General features: G+C 47.3%; 1 protein-coding gene across 1 annotated transcript in view; it reads left to right on the forward strand.

Moving 5' to 3' along the window:
- RBM46 (RNA binding motif protein 46) overlaps positions 1 to 19,937 on the forward strand; it is a 1,126,957-nt gene that overhangs the window by 194,410 nt on the left and 912,610 nt on the right. Inside the window, exon 2 of the mRNA XM_069631315.1 lies at positions 18,366 to 18,539. Coding sequence (XP_069487416.1) covers positions 18,389 to 18,539 — 151 coding nt within the window. The 5' untranslated portion in view covers positions 18,366 to 18,388. The remainder of the gene's footprint in view (positions 1 to 18,365; positions 18,540 to 19,937) is intronic.

Consider the following 19,937-nt stretch of genomic DNA (forward strand, 5'->3'; position numbering starts at 1 on the left):
TTCGCCATCGTCAGGAGGAAATCAATAGGGTCACTATGCCTCGATTCCCTGTATAGCTTGGCTATCCGACCTTTCGTGTTGGTATTTTGCAGCAATATCTTTTCAAAGGAGGCGAGATCCCTATGCAGATTGTCCTCACAAGCAGGCCTCGTCAGCACTCCTTTTAACTGTGTATGGAAAGACAGAGAGTCTGCCTCTATCAAGGCATTCCTTCAGTCGGGTTAGGAACACAACATTGCCCCCATCCCATCCCTGCCTGGTGCCTCTGGTTAGCAATACCAGCCTCGACATCCCTCCATTCACCACCACTCTGGCCCTTCAGGAAGAGTACAAGGCTGAAATCCATCCTATCCACTGTGTCCCCATTCCAATTTTCCCCAGCACCCCCTTCATAAAGAACTAGTTGACTTGTTCAAATGCCTTTACGGCATCAAGGGAGAGGACCAGGGCCCCATCCCACTTCACCCCAGGGGCATTCAGTATATGGAGGGGCTTTCATAAGTTTTCTGACCCTTGTCTAATATGGATAAAAGCTGTCTGATCTAGCTGAACCAGCCTTGGTAGGTGCACCTCTAACTGTGACGTTAGTATCCTTGCAAATATTTTAGCGTCTACGTTTAGAAAAGCTATGGGTTTGTATGAGGTGCAGTATGCCTGGTCTTTGCCCTGCTTGGGGATAACTGTTATCAGTGCTTCCAGAAAGAAAGGCAGCATTTCAGCGGCACCCTTTGAATTAAAGACGGAATCTCCTGAAACGTAATAAAAATGGTTGGACAGTAGTTTTCCCCTGGAGCTTTACCTGGTTTAAGGTGATTTATGGCTAGAACTTCCTCCCTTCTCCTGCTACTCCTTCCTCCACCTCTCTGGCACCCTCATCTTCCTTCTATTTCCAACACCCTGGACATCCTTCCCCCTGTCATAAGAATCCGGCTGAAGCCTACCTCCAAGTGCAATTCTTTGTACGATTCCGACCTCGCCGAACTGAAACGCAAATGCAGGGTAGCTGAGAGGAAGTGGAGGGCTTTGGGCGCATCCTCTGACAAACTGGCCTGCCGCCTGCTCCAAAGGCAATACAGACTCTCTGCCCTGTCCAAGAACAGAGCACACATTCAAGCCTGCGTCTCTGCGCCCTCTAATAACGCGGCCAAACTCTTTAAAATCTGCAAGGAACTGGCCAATCCTGTTGCTGTCTGTCCCTCTCCTATTCTCTCCCAGGCCCTATGTACGGCTCGACCTCATTTCTTGGATAAAACTCAGGACATCCTGTCCTCTATCTCCTCTCCGTCTTCTTCTCTTGGCCCCCCTGTCGCCATCTCACCCTCTTTTCCTCCTTTCTCCTCTTTCTCTCTGACAACACCTGAAAAGGTTTCTAGACAAGTCTGATCTATGAAAGTGTCGTCCAAACTGGTGCTCCCCTGCTCCTCCAGAACCATCAAGGAACATATTTACACCCTCGCTCCAGCCCTGGCCGATTTCTGTAATCGCCACTGGAACTTTCCCCTCTCCCCTTAAGAACTCCCTTGTGCACACCCTCCTCAAGAAGCTGTCTGCCGATACTACCTGCCCGGCAAACTATTCGAAAAGCTGGGCGTGCATGCTTGGGGGTTTTACCAGACAGCGCAACCTGAGGCACATCAGTAAGATGAAGGACTTGGCCTACATCCTGGCCAAACGGAGAATTGCAATTTGCTGGAAAGCAGCCAATCGGCCCAGAATTGAGATGTGGTGGGCAGACCTCATGAAGTGGGCAGAGGCTGAGACAGCTGTATGGTATGAAGCAGTTAGCAGGGGAGGGGAGGAGGAGGTGGGACCCCTAATAGCATGCAGACAATTGGTGGCCTCAATGGCGGGCCCCTCCCAGGCCGACCATAGCGATGATGATACGGAAAAGATAACAGCAATAATTACGCCTGAAGGAAAGTAAGACGATCACATGGACACAGGGGCACGAGTTAAAGCGGTGGGAGGGGGGAGGACCGAAAATTGTAACTTGTAATGTAAGGCTGTGAAGCTTAAACACGGAAGTCTTCATTGTTTGTAATGTTTGAAGCGTGGTTTATAAAATAATAAAAATATTTTTTAAAAAAATAATTAAAAAAGCTATTCGAAAAGCTGGCCATCTCCCAGTTTACTCCCCACACTGAATCTGTTGGTTGTCTTCATGACCATCAGTCTAGCTTCAGAGCTGCCAGAGGCACGGAAACTGCTCTCCCGGACTCCCGTTAACATCTGCTCTCTAACCTTGAGTTCAGCATTCCTTTTGTCCTCATCGTCCTTGATCTTTCCTCTACTTTCGACACGTCAACCACGCCATCCTGATCAATCGACTCTGTGAGAACTTTGGCATCACAGATCAGGCCCTGGAGTGGCTGACCTCCTTCCACTTGGACTGCCCCTCCACGGTCCAACTTGGTCCCTTTCTCTCAGCCACCTCTCTCGCTACCTCTGGTGTTCCCCAGTGCTTTATCCTCTTACCCTGGTTTTTCAACCTCTACTTGGCCCCATTGGCCCACCTGATCTCTACCATCTCTAACTTTAAGTGTTATGCGGATGACAGTCACTTTCCTTCAGGCTCCCCTCAGCCTCCTCTCTCGCTCATTCCAGACTGTGAATACACGATTCAGGATTAGTGCGCCCCCAACAATCTCTGCCTTAATGCCAGTAAGACAGAGATACTTCTCATTGGGGCCCCTACCCCTGCTTTCCCACTCTCAGTCCGGCCTCCTGCCTTGGGATGTCTACCTTTGCCTTCCTGCGAGGCAAAAAACCTTAGTGTCATCTTCGACTCCACTCTCTCTTTCTCTCCTCCCATCTCGGATGTCGCCAAGAAGTCTCACTACCAGCTGCACCTCCTCAAAGGGACTCTTCCCTTTCTCACTTTCCTCCGGAAGCTCACTGTCTCCTGAGCCCTGGTTCTCTCTAGGCTGGACTACTGCAACTCAGTCTGCCCTCCTCTACTCTCCGCCCTCTGCAACAAATCCAGAACAGGACTGCAAGACTTATCCTTGGCCTCAAGCCCATGGACCGTATCTCTCCAGCCCTGAAATCTCTCCACTGGTTACTGGTTGCTGCAAGGATCAATTTCAAGACCCTTTGCATTGTCCACAAGGCTTTCTGGGGCCGGGGCCCACACTACATCCAACGCTCTCTTCCAAAATACCTTCCTTCTCAAGCCCTTCGCTCAGCTACCTCCAACTCTCTAAGGGTTAGACGCTTCTCCAGGCAGAGAGTTGGGGGTAGATCTCTCTCCTCTGCAGGTGCCTACATCTGGAATGGCCTCCCTGCCCCTCTTAGACGTGAGCCGGACCACCTAAAGTTCCGGAAGCAGCTCAAAACTTTCCTCTTCGCCTCTGCTTTCTATCTCTCCCTCCCCTGCTGACCTACCTGACCTCCCTGTTTGCTGTACCGACTGGTTGCTTGGCTGCCCTCAGAGTCTCACTGGGTACCAAGCTCTTTCTTGATCATGATGTAACCCTTGCACTGCCTCCGGGCCTACCACGCACTTAGGGGCTGTAACTGTGACCCTACAGTCCCTTGTTCTCCTTGCGCTACCCAGAGCCACGCGCTGCACTGGCTGCACTTACTCAGAGCATTGCTGCCCTGTTTTCCCCTCCCCGCTCCCTTGCACTTTCCCCCTCCTTTTCCCCTTGCACCTCTCATTCTCGCACTTGCACAATCTGAATGACACAAGGCCTAGTAAGAGTGTTGGTCTTGTCCCCCCTCTGTGTTCCCTCCCTTGTCTTGTCGCGCTTAGAAACACTTGTGTACGGGCGTGTTATAAATGACTTATTATATCATATTATATCATATATCATATTCTAAGTACCTCTTTCCATGTGATGTCCACCTCCAACATGGCCCGCCCCCCAGTGGTCAGCGGCGGTATAGGAAGTCTCTCTAAGTACTCCTGTATCTCCTTATTCCCACGCATGGGGGGCTGGGCATAGAGTCTTTCATAGTATTGTGCTAAGCAATCCGGCGTATTCCCCTGGGCACCAATCAGGCCCACTAGCCCTGCATCCCGTATGCGGGTTAAGACTCCACTCTGCGCTCACGAACCCTGTTTGCCAGAAGGGTCCCCACAAGGTCTCCCCTTTCATAAAACCGCTGCTTTTTCAGAACCTCCCCTATAAAGAGTGAGTGCAGTTCTTGCCTTTCATCCCTCATTGCTCCCAATTGCCCTGTACGGGCCTCGGCCAGCGTTATTCCTTCTGCCCTCATACTCTGCAGCTCTTCCCACATCGCCCATCTACCAGCGCCCTCTCCTTTTTTTCCGGGCCCCTTCCGCAATGAGGAAGCCTCGTATCGTCACCTTGGTAGCTTCCAACACTGTTTTCCACTGCACCTTCCACCTGTGACATTGGTTACGAAATAATTACTGGAAAACACAGGGTCACAAAGGCCGTCATTGCAGCGCCATCTTGACGTCCCTTTCTTCCCCCTCCTCTATCCACCACTCTTTCGTGACCTTCTCATGATCCGACCAAGTCATGGCTTCCACACTAGGCGACAACACCATTGCCTCTTGTTCCGAAGGGACTACCAGGAGTTCAATACTAGTATATGTTTGATGTGGGGGTGAAAAGAAGGTATACTTTCCCGTCTGGGAGACCCTGGGCGTACACATCAGTCCAAAAGTGGTCTTGGAGTAAATGTGAAAAGGCTTTGTGTTCCTCTCCTTTATATTGTCTTTGTCACCACATACAGACCACCAATCCACTGCTGGGTTCTCAGTCACATTAAAGTCCACCCCCACCATCATCATTCCATTACCCCAATCCTCCAGTACCATAATCACCTGCTGAAGAAAAGCCAGCTGTTCACATTGGGCTCATATAGGGACGCTAAGATGAGCATTCACCCCTCCAGAAGCCCCTTAACTGCCATAAACAAGCCCCCAAACCCTTGCCCTATTTGTACCTCCCCCAGTTGCATAAAATGTGATAGAACAATCCCCACACTCTCCTTTTTGCTTGTTGTGTGTGAGGCCCAATACATTTGCCCGATGTCCGCCCCTTCAGAGCATGCTCCTTTCCCTGCCTAAAGTGGGTTTCTTGTAGACACAACATTGCTAACTGGTTTTTGTGGAACATGTTCACCGTAAGGCATCTTGTATTCAGGGATTTCAGCCCCTTCAAATTTAGTGTAGCTGCCTTCCAACTAGTCATTTCCCCACCACAAATGCTTCCCCTGATACCGTCCCATGGTCAAGTTAGAACCCTGCAACAGTTGTGACAAAATGATGCATGAATACCCTATCCTTCTGTACCCCCCACCCCCAAACTGGAATACCACACAGAGCATACACAGATATTGACATTCGACAGGGACTCCATGCCCGGCCTCCCTGAGACATATCCGGGTAACTAGGATAATCTAGAGACCACCATCCTGTCGAACAACACAAGTTTGAACTTTTCAGAACTCCCCCCCACCCCCAAACATGGGCTAAATAACAATCCATTTAGGAGCCCCTCCGTCGGCCCGGGGCTTTCGACTGTGATGCCTGGAGCTTCTTAGATTTCCTGGTAGCAGCATCCTTCTGGCGTCCCTTTGACTGAGCAAAGGCATGGTGGAAGCGTTCCTGTAAATTGCGCTGACCATCTCGCTCCTGGTTCACTCTCTCCTTCTGCAGCTTCACCAGCAGCTGGACCGCCTCATCCCCCTGTTTAAGCTCATAATGCTCTCCACTATAATCAATAGAGAGGGCAATGGGAATCGCCACCGATATCGTATCCCTTCGTCCTACAGCCTTTTCGTTTCCAGATTGTATGTTAACAGGTCCTGGAATATTCCTACGGAGGTGTCTTACCATTCCAGTTCGCCCACCTCAAGTGCCTTTTGTAAAGTGTCCTCCTTATCCCTATAATGGTGACATTTTGCCTCCACTGAGCGAGGCCCATTAGCTGCTCCAGCGCCTCTATGTACCTCCCTGTCAAAGTGGAGCTCTCTGTCAAACGACTCCCTCATGAGCTTCTTTTGCACCCGGGTCAGCATGAGCTCCAGGTCCCTGGGCGACTCAGCCTCTGTACTCAGGAGACCCAAGATCCTTATATTGTTCCTCCCTTCTCTATTCTTCACATCGTCCAGTTCGCATTGCGCTTCCCTTTCCCTGCTTTCAAGCTCTTTAATCTGCACCTCTAGGCTCACATCTGTTTTTTTTTTAAAGTTTTTAATTAATTTTTACAAACAAACAACAGTAAACCAAACAAATAGTGCATGTTCCAACAGTTTCAATACACTTTTTTTAAACTTCCTAACCCCTACTCCCTCTACCCCACCCCCCTTGCGAGTCTATTGCATTGAACCTTCAGTTTCCACACCCTGTCCTTCGGTCACCTCCTCCCCAGGCTCAGTCGGGTCGTCCAATGACCCAAACAGTCCGGCTATCAGTGATTTCCAGGCCATCAGGGACTCATTCTCCTCCTCCTCCCCATTGCCACACGTTTCTTGCCATGCCGTGGTTTCGGCTTCTGCCCATTTTTGTAAGTCTTTCCACCACACCTCTATCCTCGGCACATGACATGACTTCCATCCCATGGCAATCCTTCTTTTTGCTTGCACATAAGCCAGGTCCCTTAGTTCGTTTACGTGCCTGAGTTTCTGTGGTCTTGGGAACCCCCCCAGCAGACAGGCCCACACCATATCCACTACCATCTTGACCCCTCTTCCTACTAGTTTCTCCTTTACACCCCTCCAGAACCTCTCTATGATCGGGCATGACCAGAACATATGCACAAAGCCCGCGTTCTCTTCGTCACATTTGGGGCATGCTTGCCGACCTGCATTCTCGAACCTCGATATCCTCCAAGGCGTCATGTAAGCCCTGTGTGTTATGTACAACTGTATCTGTTTGAGCCTCACGTTTCTAGACACCTTCTTATGATACCCCTGCGCCCTTTTCCAAATCCCATCTCCCATTTGGGCCCCAACCTCCGTTTCCCAGTCCATTCTCAACTGCGTGACCTCCTTCCACACTTTAGACATCAACATCTCATACAGTCTGGAAATCTCATGACCCCCCTCAGCTATATCATATATCACGTCTATGGTGGCATCCAATTCTTCTCCCAGCACAGTTTCAGGCCATGTTCTCTTAATCTTCTGTATCATTCTGTGGTACGTAATGTACTGGCCTTCATGCAACCCAGCTACTTCCTGTAGCCCCTCAAAAGTAACACTAGAGCCCTCCTGCCAGATGTCCCCCATCGTTGCCACCCCAGCCAGTTCCCAGTGGGTCCGGAGTATCAGTCGCAGCTGAGCGTCCGCCCCTGTCAATACTACCAATGGCATCTGCGGTGAGCATGAGGTCGGGTCCCCCATCATTTGGCATGCTCTGCGCCACACCTTCCACCCTAGTAGCATCATTTTAGGGCGCCCCCCCCCCTATTTCCGCTCTGGGTGCCCACATGACTTCTTTCAGATAAAAGGGTGCACAATCCTGCCCAAACAACCTGTGTTCGGAGGTCTCTTCGTCAGATAGCCATTTGGCAACATACTGCAACTGGCTCGCCACATACTACGCCTCGTAGTTGTGCAGCTTAATTCCCCCTTTGTCATGGAAGTTCTGAAGCTTCCACAACGCCACTCTGTTCAGCGTGCCGTGCCACAGAAAGTCCCTACACATGTTATTCAGTTTGGTGAAGAACCCCCTAGGGATCAGGTACGGTATATTCCCGAAGTAATGTAGGAGCCTCGGCAGGACCACCATCTTAAGCATCGCTCCCCGCCCCATCATCGCCAGAGGCAGCTTCGCCCAAAACCGCATGCACTTCTCAATGTTTCTAATGGCCACTTCCGTGTTACACTTATGCTCCTCTTCCACAGTGTGGTATATATTAATTCCCAAGTACCGAAACGTGCGAACCGTCCCATGGCACTTGCAATACAGGTAATCACTCCAATGGAATCCCCTTGTACCCCCCCAATGGGAACATGCTGGACTTCTGGGGGTTCACTGCTATACCAGACAACACTGCATATCTCTCCATCACTTCTAGGATGTACTGGAGATTTTCTTCTGGGAATCGTAGGTACAGCAGCATGTCATCTGCGTATAGGGAAATCATATTGTCATATTGTTGCCGCAGATAGATCGCAAGAGGTTCCAGGGCCAGTATGTTGAGCATCGGAGACCACAGGTATCCCTGTCTAGTACCCCTGCTAAGCTGCCACCTCTCTGAAATCACAGATCCTGTCTTAACTCTAGCCAGCGGTTCACTGTACAAAATCTTCGCCCACCTCACATAACCAGGTCCTAACCCATAGTGTTTCAGGGCCGCCAGCAGCCACGGCCACCTGGCGGAGTCGAAGGCCTTGATCGCATCCAAGGACACGATTGCCATTTCCTCATCCCTTCCACTGCCAAACTCAATGATCCTCTGGAGTCGCCTATGATTATTGGTGATGTTTCTATGGGGGACATAGCCCGTTTGATCCGGATGTATTAACTTGCTAATGACCCTCTTCAGTCTATTCGCCAGGACTGCAGTCAATATCTTGCCGTCTTGGTTCAGCATCGGCACCGGTCTAAAGGAACCACAGCTACGCCCAGGTTTATTTGGTTTAGGGAGAGGTACTATGACCGCCTCTCTCAGTGACTCCGGTAAGCGGCCCATCTCGAATGCTTCGTTTATTATTTCTAGCAGTGGGGGGCGGACCCTTCTATGTATACCTTATAAAATTTGCTTGGGAACCCATCTGTCCCCGGGTTCTTACCAGTAGGCAACTGCCTCACCACCTCCGCAAGTTCTTCCAGGGTAATCGGGGAGTCCAATTCCTCTCTTTCCTCTTCGCTTATCTTGGGCAGCCCCATATCCTCCAGCGTTTCCTCTATCATTACACGGCTGCTTTCCCCGTCTTCCCCGTATAACCCTTTATAATAATCCATAAACGCTTGATTAACTCCCTCCTGGGTATCCTCTACGCTACCATCTTCCTTCTCTATAGTTCTAATTGTGGCTCTAGGGGTCTCGCTCTTATATAACCACCCCAAAAGTCTCCCCGGTTTATCGCCTCCCGCATGCTGTCTCTCTATGTACCTTTTATAATTAAGGTTACACAACCTCTCCCAATATTCTGCACATTTTTGCTGTAGCTTAAGTATCGAATCTAGTTTCTCCGCTGTATCATCACCAGCTTTTAAGGCCTCCTCCAATTTTGCTTCCGTCTCCCTCAGTTCAGCCGAAACCCCCCCCCCTGTAGGCCCTTGGATTTCGCCATTGGCGGCCCCCCTCATGACATTCTTAAAGGCCTCCCATAATGTCCCCGCCGAGTCCACACTCCCAGTGTTGGTTTCAAAATAGTTCACTATCTCATCCCGCAAGTCCTCTCTAAAGAAGGGATCCCTCAACGCCTCCGCTCGTAGGCGCCAAGTCGGGATCCTCGCCCTCGGGGGCAATATTGCCAAGCACGAATCAGGGGCGAGTGGTCCAAAAGGACCCTGGGCCTGTACTCTATGTATGCCATCTCCGCTATCATCTCAGGTGATGCAAAGACATAGTCCAGCCTCGTTGATAACTTCTGTGGGGCCGAGTAATGCGAATATTGCCTTTCCCCAGGGAGTTGTAACGAAAGGGGGAGCCCTACTGGCGGAACCTTAGGCTACGTACGAGTATATATAACTGGGGGGGTGGTAGCCGCCGAAAAAATTAAACCATTCTCAAATTATAGAATGTTATGTAGTTTCCAGGGAACTGTAGTGGTGTTAATAATGATCACCCTATTCCCAGCATGCAAGTATTTGAGATAATACTCACATTTGAAAGGAGTAACAGAATATATTGGAATAGATCATAACAATTGTTATAAACCCCTGTATTCAGGGGGCATGTATTTATTTACATGTGTTACAAAGCGAAAATCAAATGAACAACATATATACACAAGAAAAAATCATTGTTATTGTGTGTAATCAAGGAATGAAGACAATATTTAGAACCAGGTTTACCCACATCTGAGACAAAATATAGGTTCTGAAAAAAGAATGAAAAGCAATACTGGGTTTAACAGGAACTTGCTTTCTTCATGGAAGTCATTCCCAAAGACAATTGGTTCCTAATATTCAAACTGAAGATAAAGTGATCATAGGCAATTTTTACTGATGCTGTAGTCTTCTAACAAAAACATGACTGGATTGTGATAGATCCAGTGTTAACACAATGAATTATGATACAATAATATCAAACAAACATGATAACCAAGATCCAGTGCATCCTGTTCTATAAATGCCGTTTGGTGACTATAAGGCATTATGGTTAAACAAAAAAGGCATCTCAAATGCATTGTTCTTAAAGAGTACAAGGCCTAACTCTTTTGGTTTGTTTAGTAAGGCAAAGTTCTATTGTTTGTGGTAAGATCTTGCACATTAGTGGGGTGGTGGCCAATCCTTGGTCTACATCGGGAGATAAAATTCCCTGATGTTCAACTGACGGCAGGTAGATGCCTGCAGCAGTGACGTTTCGGCTTGTAAGGTGGACAGCCTTCTTCTGGGCCAATAGGATTGCGATAGCCTTGGATATGTCCGGGCTGGGAAGGGAAGGGTAGGAGTCAAACATAGACTGGAACGTGGTGGTTGGGATCCAGTCGCAGTATGCGTGAGCAACCATAATCTGGCATTCTGAATGAAGTCTGGTATATGCGGGAAGTCCGCTGGAAGAGCTGGAGATCCAGCATGGAAATGGGCTGTAGTATGGCTGCGTCGGAAATGAATCCGTATAGCTCCGTGGGATCCAAGTCGATCCATGACAAGTTGAACTGTTAATTTGTGCGGTAGAAACTCCTCCAAAAGGGCTATGGAGAGAAGCGTGGTAGTCCGCTGCGGGAAGGTGAAGCGCTCTGGGTTGTGTCCGGGCTTGTTCCTGACTGAGTGGTCACACTCTCCATGCATCTTCCAGCCCAAAGTCATCAAGCAGTGTCTGTAGGGCCCTGGCTGCAGGGGCCGGTCTATCTAATTTCCCATCCGATCTGTCCACCTTCGGGTTCAGTACGCAGTTGAAGTCCCCTCCCCAGATCACCGCACTACCCACACACACGCTCAGATTCGCACTCTGTCCTAATGTACGCCGCTGTGTTTTGGTTCGGGGCGTACGTGTTAACAATACTTATCTCCCTGTTCTCAACCAATCCCCTCAGCATAACCATCCTCCCGTCTGTCTCAGCCACCACTTGCAACCGCTGAAACGGGACATGTGGCGCTACCCATATAAGTACTCCGCTTGCATAGGCCGAGTAAGATGAGCCCACCAACACTCCTTTCCATTTTCCAGCAATCATGTCCATCCTCTCACGTGTGAGGTGGATTTCCTGCAGCAATGCAATGCCTATTTTTGCCTGCGCAGATACAGCATAACCTTGATCCTTTTGAAATAGCTATTAAGCCCCCGTACGTTCCATGTGAGTATTTTAAGGTCCCCCATGGCCTGGTATGGCCCCGTTCCCTCCCCCCCAGGTATCGCTTAGCTTCAAGTTCCAATCCAATCCATATAGGCTTGCATCCCAATCTAAAACCCCTTTAACCAAAAACACACCAAACTTCCCGTTCCCTCTCCCCCCGCCTCCCATCCCTTCCCCAACACCCCCCCCCCCAACTGTTGCCCAGCTCCATCCCTGGTTCTCAGGCTCCCGCGCATCTAGCTCTTTCCGGCTTTCGCCTGTACTCGAAGCTCCGCAGGGTGAGGCCGCCTTAGTGGCCAACCTACTACAACTATAATTCGGGGGGTAGGGTACTTACGCCCTGCGCTCCAATAGCACATCAGTGAACTACACATTGCCAAACAATTTAAATATATGTAACTGCCACTATATTCCAGTCCATCAAGTCTCTCACAATCAGCAATATGTAATCGAACATCAGCCTCTCACAGCCAGGCCCAACGTTCTCAGCCTTCGCCTAGGCGCCCTCGGGATGTTCGCTCACCGCCCTAGCAGTATGCATACCGTCTCTGAGTCACTTTTCGCGTCCATTTTGTGTCTCTTTCGTGTCTTGATCCGGGCAGCCCTGCAGATCCAGCCATGTTGTTGCTTCTTCCGGAGTTTAAAAAAAATGCAATTTGCTCTTATGTACGATCTTCAGTTTCGCAGGGTACAGCAGCATATATTTTATCCCAGCAGCCCTGTGCTGGATAAAATATATGCTGGTGTCTGTGGAGGTTTCCACTTCTGCCCTAAATGGCTTGAGTCCCAACAGTATCGTTTGGACATCTTGCTGCAGGGTTCTTAAGCCGTCTGCCGCCATGGCCACTCGCTGTCAGTATCCTTCCCCTGCATTGCACTCACTAAGGGGTGAGAACACCTTGTTCCTTAACTGGACCTATGCCTCACAACAAAGACCTAGCTGCGTGGTCACTTGTCTTGCTCCCATCTTCACTGTGTTGTTACTGCTGCCTGTGATGTGTGCCCTCCAGGGCTGCAGCTGTCCCATAAAGGGGGTATGATTTCCTCCCTGTCGTCAACCTCCTTTGCACTACTGCTGGGTCCGTGCAGCTGTCCTCCCTGCTCCCTCATTGAAGAGGCCCCTCACCTTAACTACTCAGGCAGGAGGTTCCTCATTCGTTCTGACTGCGGACCCACTGCTCCTCACACCCAGTATTTGCAGGCCAGTCTCTGTGATCACTGCCGGGCCCTATGGTTCTGAAATTACAGCAGCCCCTGTAACCTGACCACAATCTGCCTGGCTCCCTCTGGCATGGTCACGCTGTTTCTCTGGGCCTCACCACTGCAATCCACTCCCAGGAAGTGCAGTGTTTACCGGTTGCCTCTAGGTGCCGCCAGAGCTGGCGACGTGTCTGCCCTTCGCCGGGGCTGCAGTCCGCCCCTCTTCGCTCCAGACACTGTGTCCTGCTGTGGGAGTGCTCCCTGCATGGCATACAGCTGTTCTTGTGGCGCCCAGCATGTGCGTTTCGTGCTGATCGCTCTCCACGGGGGAAGAGGGGCCTGAATCAAAGTGGTCCCTTTTCCCCATGGGTGTCCTCTATCCGCCATTACCGCCGCCCGGCCGGGCCTCCCACTCTCCCTTCAGGTCGCTTGTAGAACCACTTGTGGAACCGCTGCATTCTCCTCTTCCACGCTCACTTCACAGCCCTCTGCAGCAAAACTGCTGCCCAGCACCCATTGAGTGCGTCCTTCTCGCTGCTGCAGGTGCCTCCAGACCTCACAGGTTTGTGCTGTGACGGCCCGCCTTACGACGTGGCAGGGGACTCCATACATCGTGACTCTGCCTTCTGCCCCCCAATGCTCCCCAGATCTCCAAGTTTACTGGGGCTCCTCACAGGGTATCCCCCCATGTCCGCACGCTCCGGGGGCTGTCAGCAAGGCATTTGGGGTCGAAATGTGTTTTCTGCTGCCGATGGGGTGTGGAGCTCTGGTCTCACGTGGCCATCTTGCTCTGCACCCCCTACTGGTCTCAGAACCTGGTATTTTGAGACATTATTCTGCCTAATTTCTCTTACCAGAGAGACCGGAAACGTTTCTGTTTGTTGAAAACACAAAGAACACTTTACTTTGAGAAGAGATCATCCTTGCACAGTTGCTTTAGGGACAGAGATAGGTCTTTGAGACACAACAGTGACAGACTTTTTAGTTTTGGACTTCCTGACAGTTTCACTAGTTTCCTTTGAGGTAGGCAAACCCCTCTTAGGTGTAGGGATAGAGAGGCATTTTTCCTACCCCTTTTTATTTAATAAAAGTCTATATCCAAAATTATGCCACTATTGTGTCCAAGCTTTACTTCTGCACCCTTACAAAATGTAATTCAAGGATTTTCTGTGACTGTTAGAGGACATACCCTAACAAATTGGACATACCCTAACAAATTCATGAACCTCTGTTGTGACTGCTGGTTTCTCTGTGATCTTGTCATTACTCAGGTAGTTTGATTTAGGACCACATCCTCTAAATTGGCATGCCCCCAACTCATCTACCCTCCTTGAGAGCGTAAGAGTGGTTCTCTACTGGATTGAGGCGCTGCGCCAACCTCAAACCACACCAGAACAAGGAAACCGACTTACCAGGATGTACCAAACAGTTAACTAGCATACAAACATCAATACAACTAAGAAATGGCTTGTAAAATATCTGCCCTTCCCATTATAAGCACTGTATCTATCTTTGTCCGTAAATGAGAGGTATTGCCACTTTTGATCTCTCATATGGCACAGTCCATTTACAACTTGTGTTACATTTACTTGCAGCTAGTCACATCGTAGTCCACAAGTCCATTATCAAGGTTGGAGCTGTGGTTTTGTCCTCTTTCTTTTGTCATGCAGCAAGTAGTACATGCTTATTTGTAATACAAGTGACAGTTTCATATAATTCAGGTTGCAAAGGTCATAATTTGAAACTTCACATGTCTGTCTTTCTATTGTCTGAATCTAATTGACTTCAAAATCCAATTCTGGCTATAGGCAAATTACTTTTGTTAGAATATTTTAACTTTTGACACTAGCTTGTTTGTTCCTTTCCTTGTCTGGGATTCCTTCCAGTTGTCTTTGATTATTATCCGTAGTTAGCAAAACATTCATTGAACTTCTCCAATATTCCACAAGTCTCCATCTAAAATGCTGAAACTACTTATACCTAGACCATCATGACATGTTAATTTTATTACAGATGTTCTACTATATCCCAGGTTCCTGAACATGCTAGAAACTATATCAAAATAGCAAAAGTGCATTGTGTGCTCTATCATAATACGCAAGATACTCTATTCAAACATTGTTTCTGTATTCTCAAAGTCACACATTTTATTAAACTGAAATAGGTTGGGAAAACGCCTCTCTAGCCCTATTCTAATTCAGGTTGCAAAGGTCATAATTTGAAACTTCACATGTCTGTCTTTCTATTGTCTGAATCTAATTGACTTCAAAATCCAATTCTGGCTATAGGCAAATTACTTTTGTTAGAATATTTTAACTTTTGACACTAGCTTGTTTGTTCCTTTCCTTGTCTGGGATTCCTTCCAGTTGTCTTTGATTATTATCCGTAGTTAGCAAAACATTCATTGAACTTCTCCAATATTCCACAAGTCTCCATCTAAAATGCTGAAACTACCTATACCTAGACCATCATGACATGTTAATTTATTTACAGATGTTCTACTATATCCCAGGTTCCTGAACATGCTAGAAACTATATCAAAATAGCAAAAGTGCATTGTGTGCTCTATCATAATACGCAAGATACTCTATTCAAACATTGTTTCTGATCTGACAAATGGACATGACTTGAATTTGTTCCAAATAAGGGCTGCTATTACTCCACCTTACTTTCTTCTCCTTTGTTTGCTTCAGCGATCAACAATTCCGATGGTAATCTATGAAAACAACTATATTTCAAATATAGTTTGTGATTTTATTTAATTGATTAAATCAGTATTGGGTTAATGGATCGGAACAAGCATGAACAAGCATGAATTGGGCTATGTGAGCAATTAAGATGTCTTCTGATGTTATGGGTGTGAGGGGTCAGAAATGAGAGCCGGATACAAAGTTATGGTATTCTCAAAGTCACACATTTTATTAAACTGAAATAGGTTTGGAAAACGCCTCTCTAGCCCTATTCTAAAGAGGAACTTCCCTAGCTAGAGAACTAAAACTAAAGATCAGTCTGTGTCAAGTAGTCAGTAACTTAAAATCTGTCCTTGTATTCAAAATGCCCTAAGCTGACCCTCACACTAGAAATAAAACAACAAAAAGGAAATGTCTTTGACTTGATGTTAGCAAAACGTGTCCACAACTAAAATATAAGAATGACTACAGCAAAAATGTAATCCAAGGAAAGACCCTTGGATTCAGCGGGTGGTTCCCTTCCCATGATTTTTAGGTAGGATGGCAAAAGTGTCTCTGTATGTAACAGTTCCTTTGTGTCTTCACTGGACTCACAAAGTTCTTGTTCAAGCAATAAGTCACTGGACTCGTAAAGTTGTTGTTCAAGCAATAATTTCCATGATAGTCTCTCTTTAGCTCATCTTGTCACCTTGGCGGGTTGCCTGATATACTCCCCTGCCAGGAATCCTTCTATGGGGTTTTCAGATCGTCTGGTATACTCTCCTGCCAGGTATCTTCCCACAGTGTCAGAATCTTTATACAACTTCAGGTGCCTTGTGTATTTGTCTACCAGGAATTCTCTCATGGGCTCCTCAGATTCCCTGGTATACCCGCCTGCCACGTATCTTCCACCCAATTTCAAAATTTCCTGTAGCTTTTGCGGATTGCCTGGTGTACTCCCCTGCCAGGAATCCTTCTTTGGGGTTTTCAGATCTCCTGGTATACTCCCCTGCCAGGTATCTTCCCACAATGTCAGCTGCCTGGTATACTCGTCTGCCAGGATTTCTTATTGGTTTCACTGTTCTTTTCGCTATACCGCAGTAGCATCAGTCCTACAGGTAAGTAGTGCATCACAAACTTTTACTCCCTAAAAATATGCAAATACTCCCCAAAAATTAAATTAGAGAGTATAAATACTCCCAACAAAAAATAGGAAACAGACACATAGAACCGTGTGCCCCTGCTTTCGCTCAGAAAGCTCCATGGATATGTTTGTACCAGTAGTGCAAGTAGTACCACAAGAAGAAACAATTATTCTACCTGCCTGACTGGAAGAAGTAAATATGTATCTTTTTAATTGCTTGAATAACTAGGTGCAAAGAAATCATTATTAATTAAACATTTCTGTTTTCTAGTAAAAACACATTTTTACTTGCTTATAAAATACTCACATTGGGAATTCAACTTACATTTTTACTCCCTAAAAATCATTTTACTCCAACTTTAAAAAATAGTTAGTAAAATACTCCCACTTCCAAATCTTATCTGGAGCACTAAGTGGCATATACCCTGAAGTGCTTGGTATATTTGCCTATGTTAACACTTGCTTCAGCTTTCCCCCACGTTGGCATCTCATGCGTATCTACTTACATGGGATTTGTTGTTGCACTTTGTCTTGTCTGCATTAAAATAATTATAATTTAGCATTTATATAGCGCTACGAACCCTCAGGCATCTGAGCGCTGTTTATTATTACCCACGGTGTGTGGTGTTTATTTATCGAACTCGGAAGGATGAAAGGCTGAATTTGGCCCTGCCGGGATTCGAACCTGCGTCAGCAGGCTCTGCTCAGATGGCAAAGCGAGCACTCTACTCGCTTTGCTATCAGACCATTCAAATGTTCTTCTTATCGGGTATTGAATTGGTAATGGAATTTGTCTGTATTCAAAACAATTTTCAGTATTGTCCATATTAGCAATCTCATACCATTCCGTCACTCTGTTCCATGCTTGTCGGTATGCCCCGGGGTCCCCAACGGTATTGGGCAGACTCACTGATCGTTCCCAGCATCTCTGGCTCTTGGCATGCCACTGTGATGAAGTTTCCTCACTGGTGCAACTTCTCACACACTGCGGATGTTCCCCCAGCGTTTCCTGCAGCTCTGCGATCACTTGCCGGCTTCCCTTCGTGGCCTGGACCGGAGAGCACTGCCTCTCTGCATGACCGTACCTCCAGGAGCTCCTCTGCGGCCCCTGGGGTTTCCACTGTCCTTCGAGTGTGCCTGCTCCACCTCTCCTCCCTTCTCGCCACACTGGTATGTGTGTCTCGCGTTTGCGATCCTCTGCTTGGATGTGCACGTCTTCTCTCGCACTGCTTTCTCCTGCACGGTTCTCTCCTGCACTGCCTTTTCCATTAGTGCAGATGCCATTTTTAAGTGTCTCGCGCACTTTAGGTTTAGTAAAACAACTAGTCTGCGCGTTAGGCTTCGGGCTTCGCTTGGTTTGCATGAACTCCTTTCTCCTCCTCGTCTCAGTACTTGAGGGTTTATGGAAGTTGAAGTCCATAGATGTTGAATTTCTTAGATGGTGTTGTTCAAAAGGCTCCTACAAAGGCATATCATAACCAAAAGGTGTTATGTGTGAATTGTGTATGTTTGAGTCATAGATGGAGGTTTGGCTAAAGTGATATAGAGGAAAGTTTTTCTGGCTTTTACTATAAGGTGGAACCGTTAGGTGACAACAAGCTGTTAAGAGCTTGTGTATTCTAGGTTTTTCTACAGGGGAAGGGGTGAATACAGCATCTCTTCAGATGGAGATACCACCTCCCTCCGGTAGCTGTCTCATCCCATGGGATCCTCCCTCATCTAGCTGCCCCCATGGTCAGGATCAGGAAGCGGCTGCCGTCCCCATGCCACATGGGAGGAGGTTACCCCCGGGGAATCAGTGATGACTCCACTGGATTCATCTTACGAGAAACCTAAATGTTAGCACAGTGTGTGAAGAACAATATCCAACAATGTTTTGCTACTTGCATTCAATTGTCTGTTGAATGAGACATTAGCATTCTCCACTTATGTGTCACTTTTTTTCATTGCTTTTTTAGGATTTGTTGAAAACACGGAAGCCATGAATGAAGAAAATGCAGATGGAACAAATGGATGCAGCAAAGGTCGAACAGGTACCCAGAATGAAGCAGCTTTACTGGCGTTGATGGAAACAACTGGTTACAACATGGTTCAAGAAAATGGGCAGCGTAAATTTGGTGGCCCTCCACCAGGTGAGAATTGTTTGGAATATTGGATTATTTGCTACAGAATCAAACTGGGCTATTGCCACCTGCATACATTTTTCAAATGTATATGCTGTATCATTTGCCTGCAATTAAAAACAGGAACCAGCTACATGATCTGAAATTCATCTATTTAATGAGGTCAGGTTGAAGTAGGCAGATGCCTAGGAATAGCTTTTTCAGATTGGTGAGGGCCAGAAGATGAGGCCATTGAAAGCATACATCATGACTAGGAAATGTTTCTCAAATTGGGCTGTTCGCTCTTTTGCTTGAGTTAGGATCAAGAGCATAATTATTTACTATGAGTCTGATTAGACTAGTAGACAGCAACTAATTTATTTTGTATGTAGATGCTTAGGACTCTGTGCTAGTTTGACATCAATACTCACTGTGATGTTAATTTGCATATTTCTGTGCTTAAAAGTATTGGTGAAAAAGAGTTTAAGGTCTTGTCACCCTAGATTGCAGCAATGGTATTCAGTGGAATCATTCAGACTGTTGCTTCTTGCATACCTAAAAGTGCTCCTTTCCTGATGGAGAAACACCCTTTATTGTGTATGAGGAGGGTAGGGATTACAGACCCCATAATGCAGATGTTGGGCAAAAACTAAGTGTAATCATTTATTGTTGAACTCTTGTCCCCCATTACTACCACACCATTATGACTTTGCTGGTCCAGTAATAACGTACTGGTACTTCCGTTTACCGGCAAGTTACCGGAACGGCAAAGTACAAGTTTGCCTGCGAGGTAATACCGGCTCCTGTAATACAGTCAAACTTGCCCATGGAGTTCTATGGGACTCAATGAATGGGGAGTTGCACGGTCACCTCGGCACTCAGAATCCGGTGGACATTCCACAGGACCGAGTGCTGGTAACGGTATTACCCTTTGCCGGTATCCTGGCAGAGTTACCATCAGCATACCGTCAAACTTATAATTAGGCCCAATGTTTCTTACAGCTTGATCGTCCCATTCAGTGGTGTTAGGTGGGAATGATAGAGTTGCAGGCTAGCAGCAGCCTACATCTTGGTGCTGCTTGCATTATGGTTGGAAACCACTAGTTGCACAATGTATCATTTGGGCAAGGTGTAATTACAGATCGTGACTATTGTTAACGCTCCTCATTCACAAGCTTTATGGATACACTTAAGGTAAATTAAATGTGAGCGGCTTGGACAGATGTTTCTTAACTTAAGAACATTAACTTATTGATGCTAGAGGAAGTGCCTTATTTTTGCGTCTGGCTTCAATCATCTTAATGAGTCAGTTGAACACACGAAGGCTATGCTGCTTACTGTGCCACAACTGACTATTGTATATATGTGGATTAAGCTTTTCTGAGTGTTGGTAGGATTTGCTTACTCACATACACTTAACGCCTCACT

This window comes from Ambystoma mexicanum, chromosome 6q, assembly GCF_040938575.1.
Source record: "Ambystoma mexicanum isolate Mex_15411 chromosome 6q, UKY_AmexF1_1, whole genome shotgun sequence".
NCBI lineage: Eukaryota > Metazoa > Chordata > Amphibia > Caudata > Ambystomatidae > Ambystoma > Ambystoma mexicanum.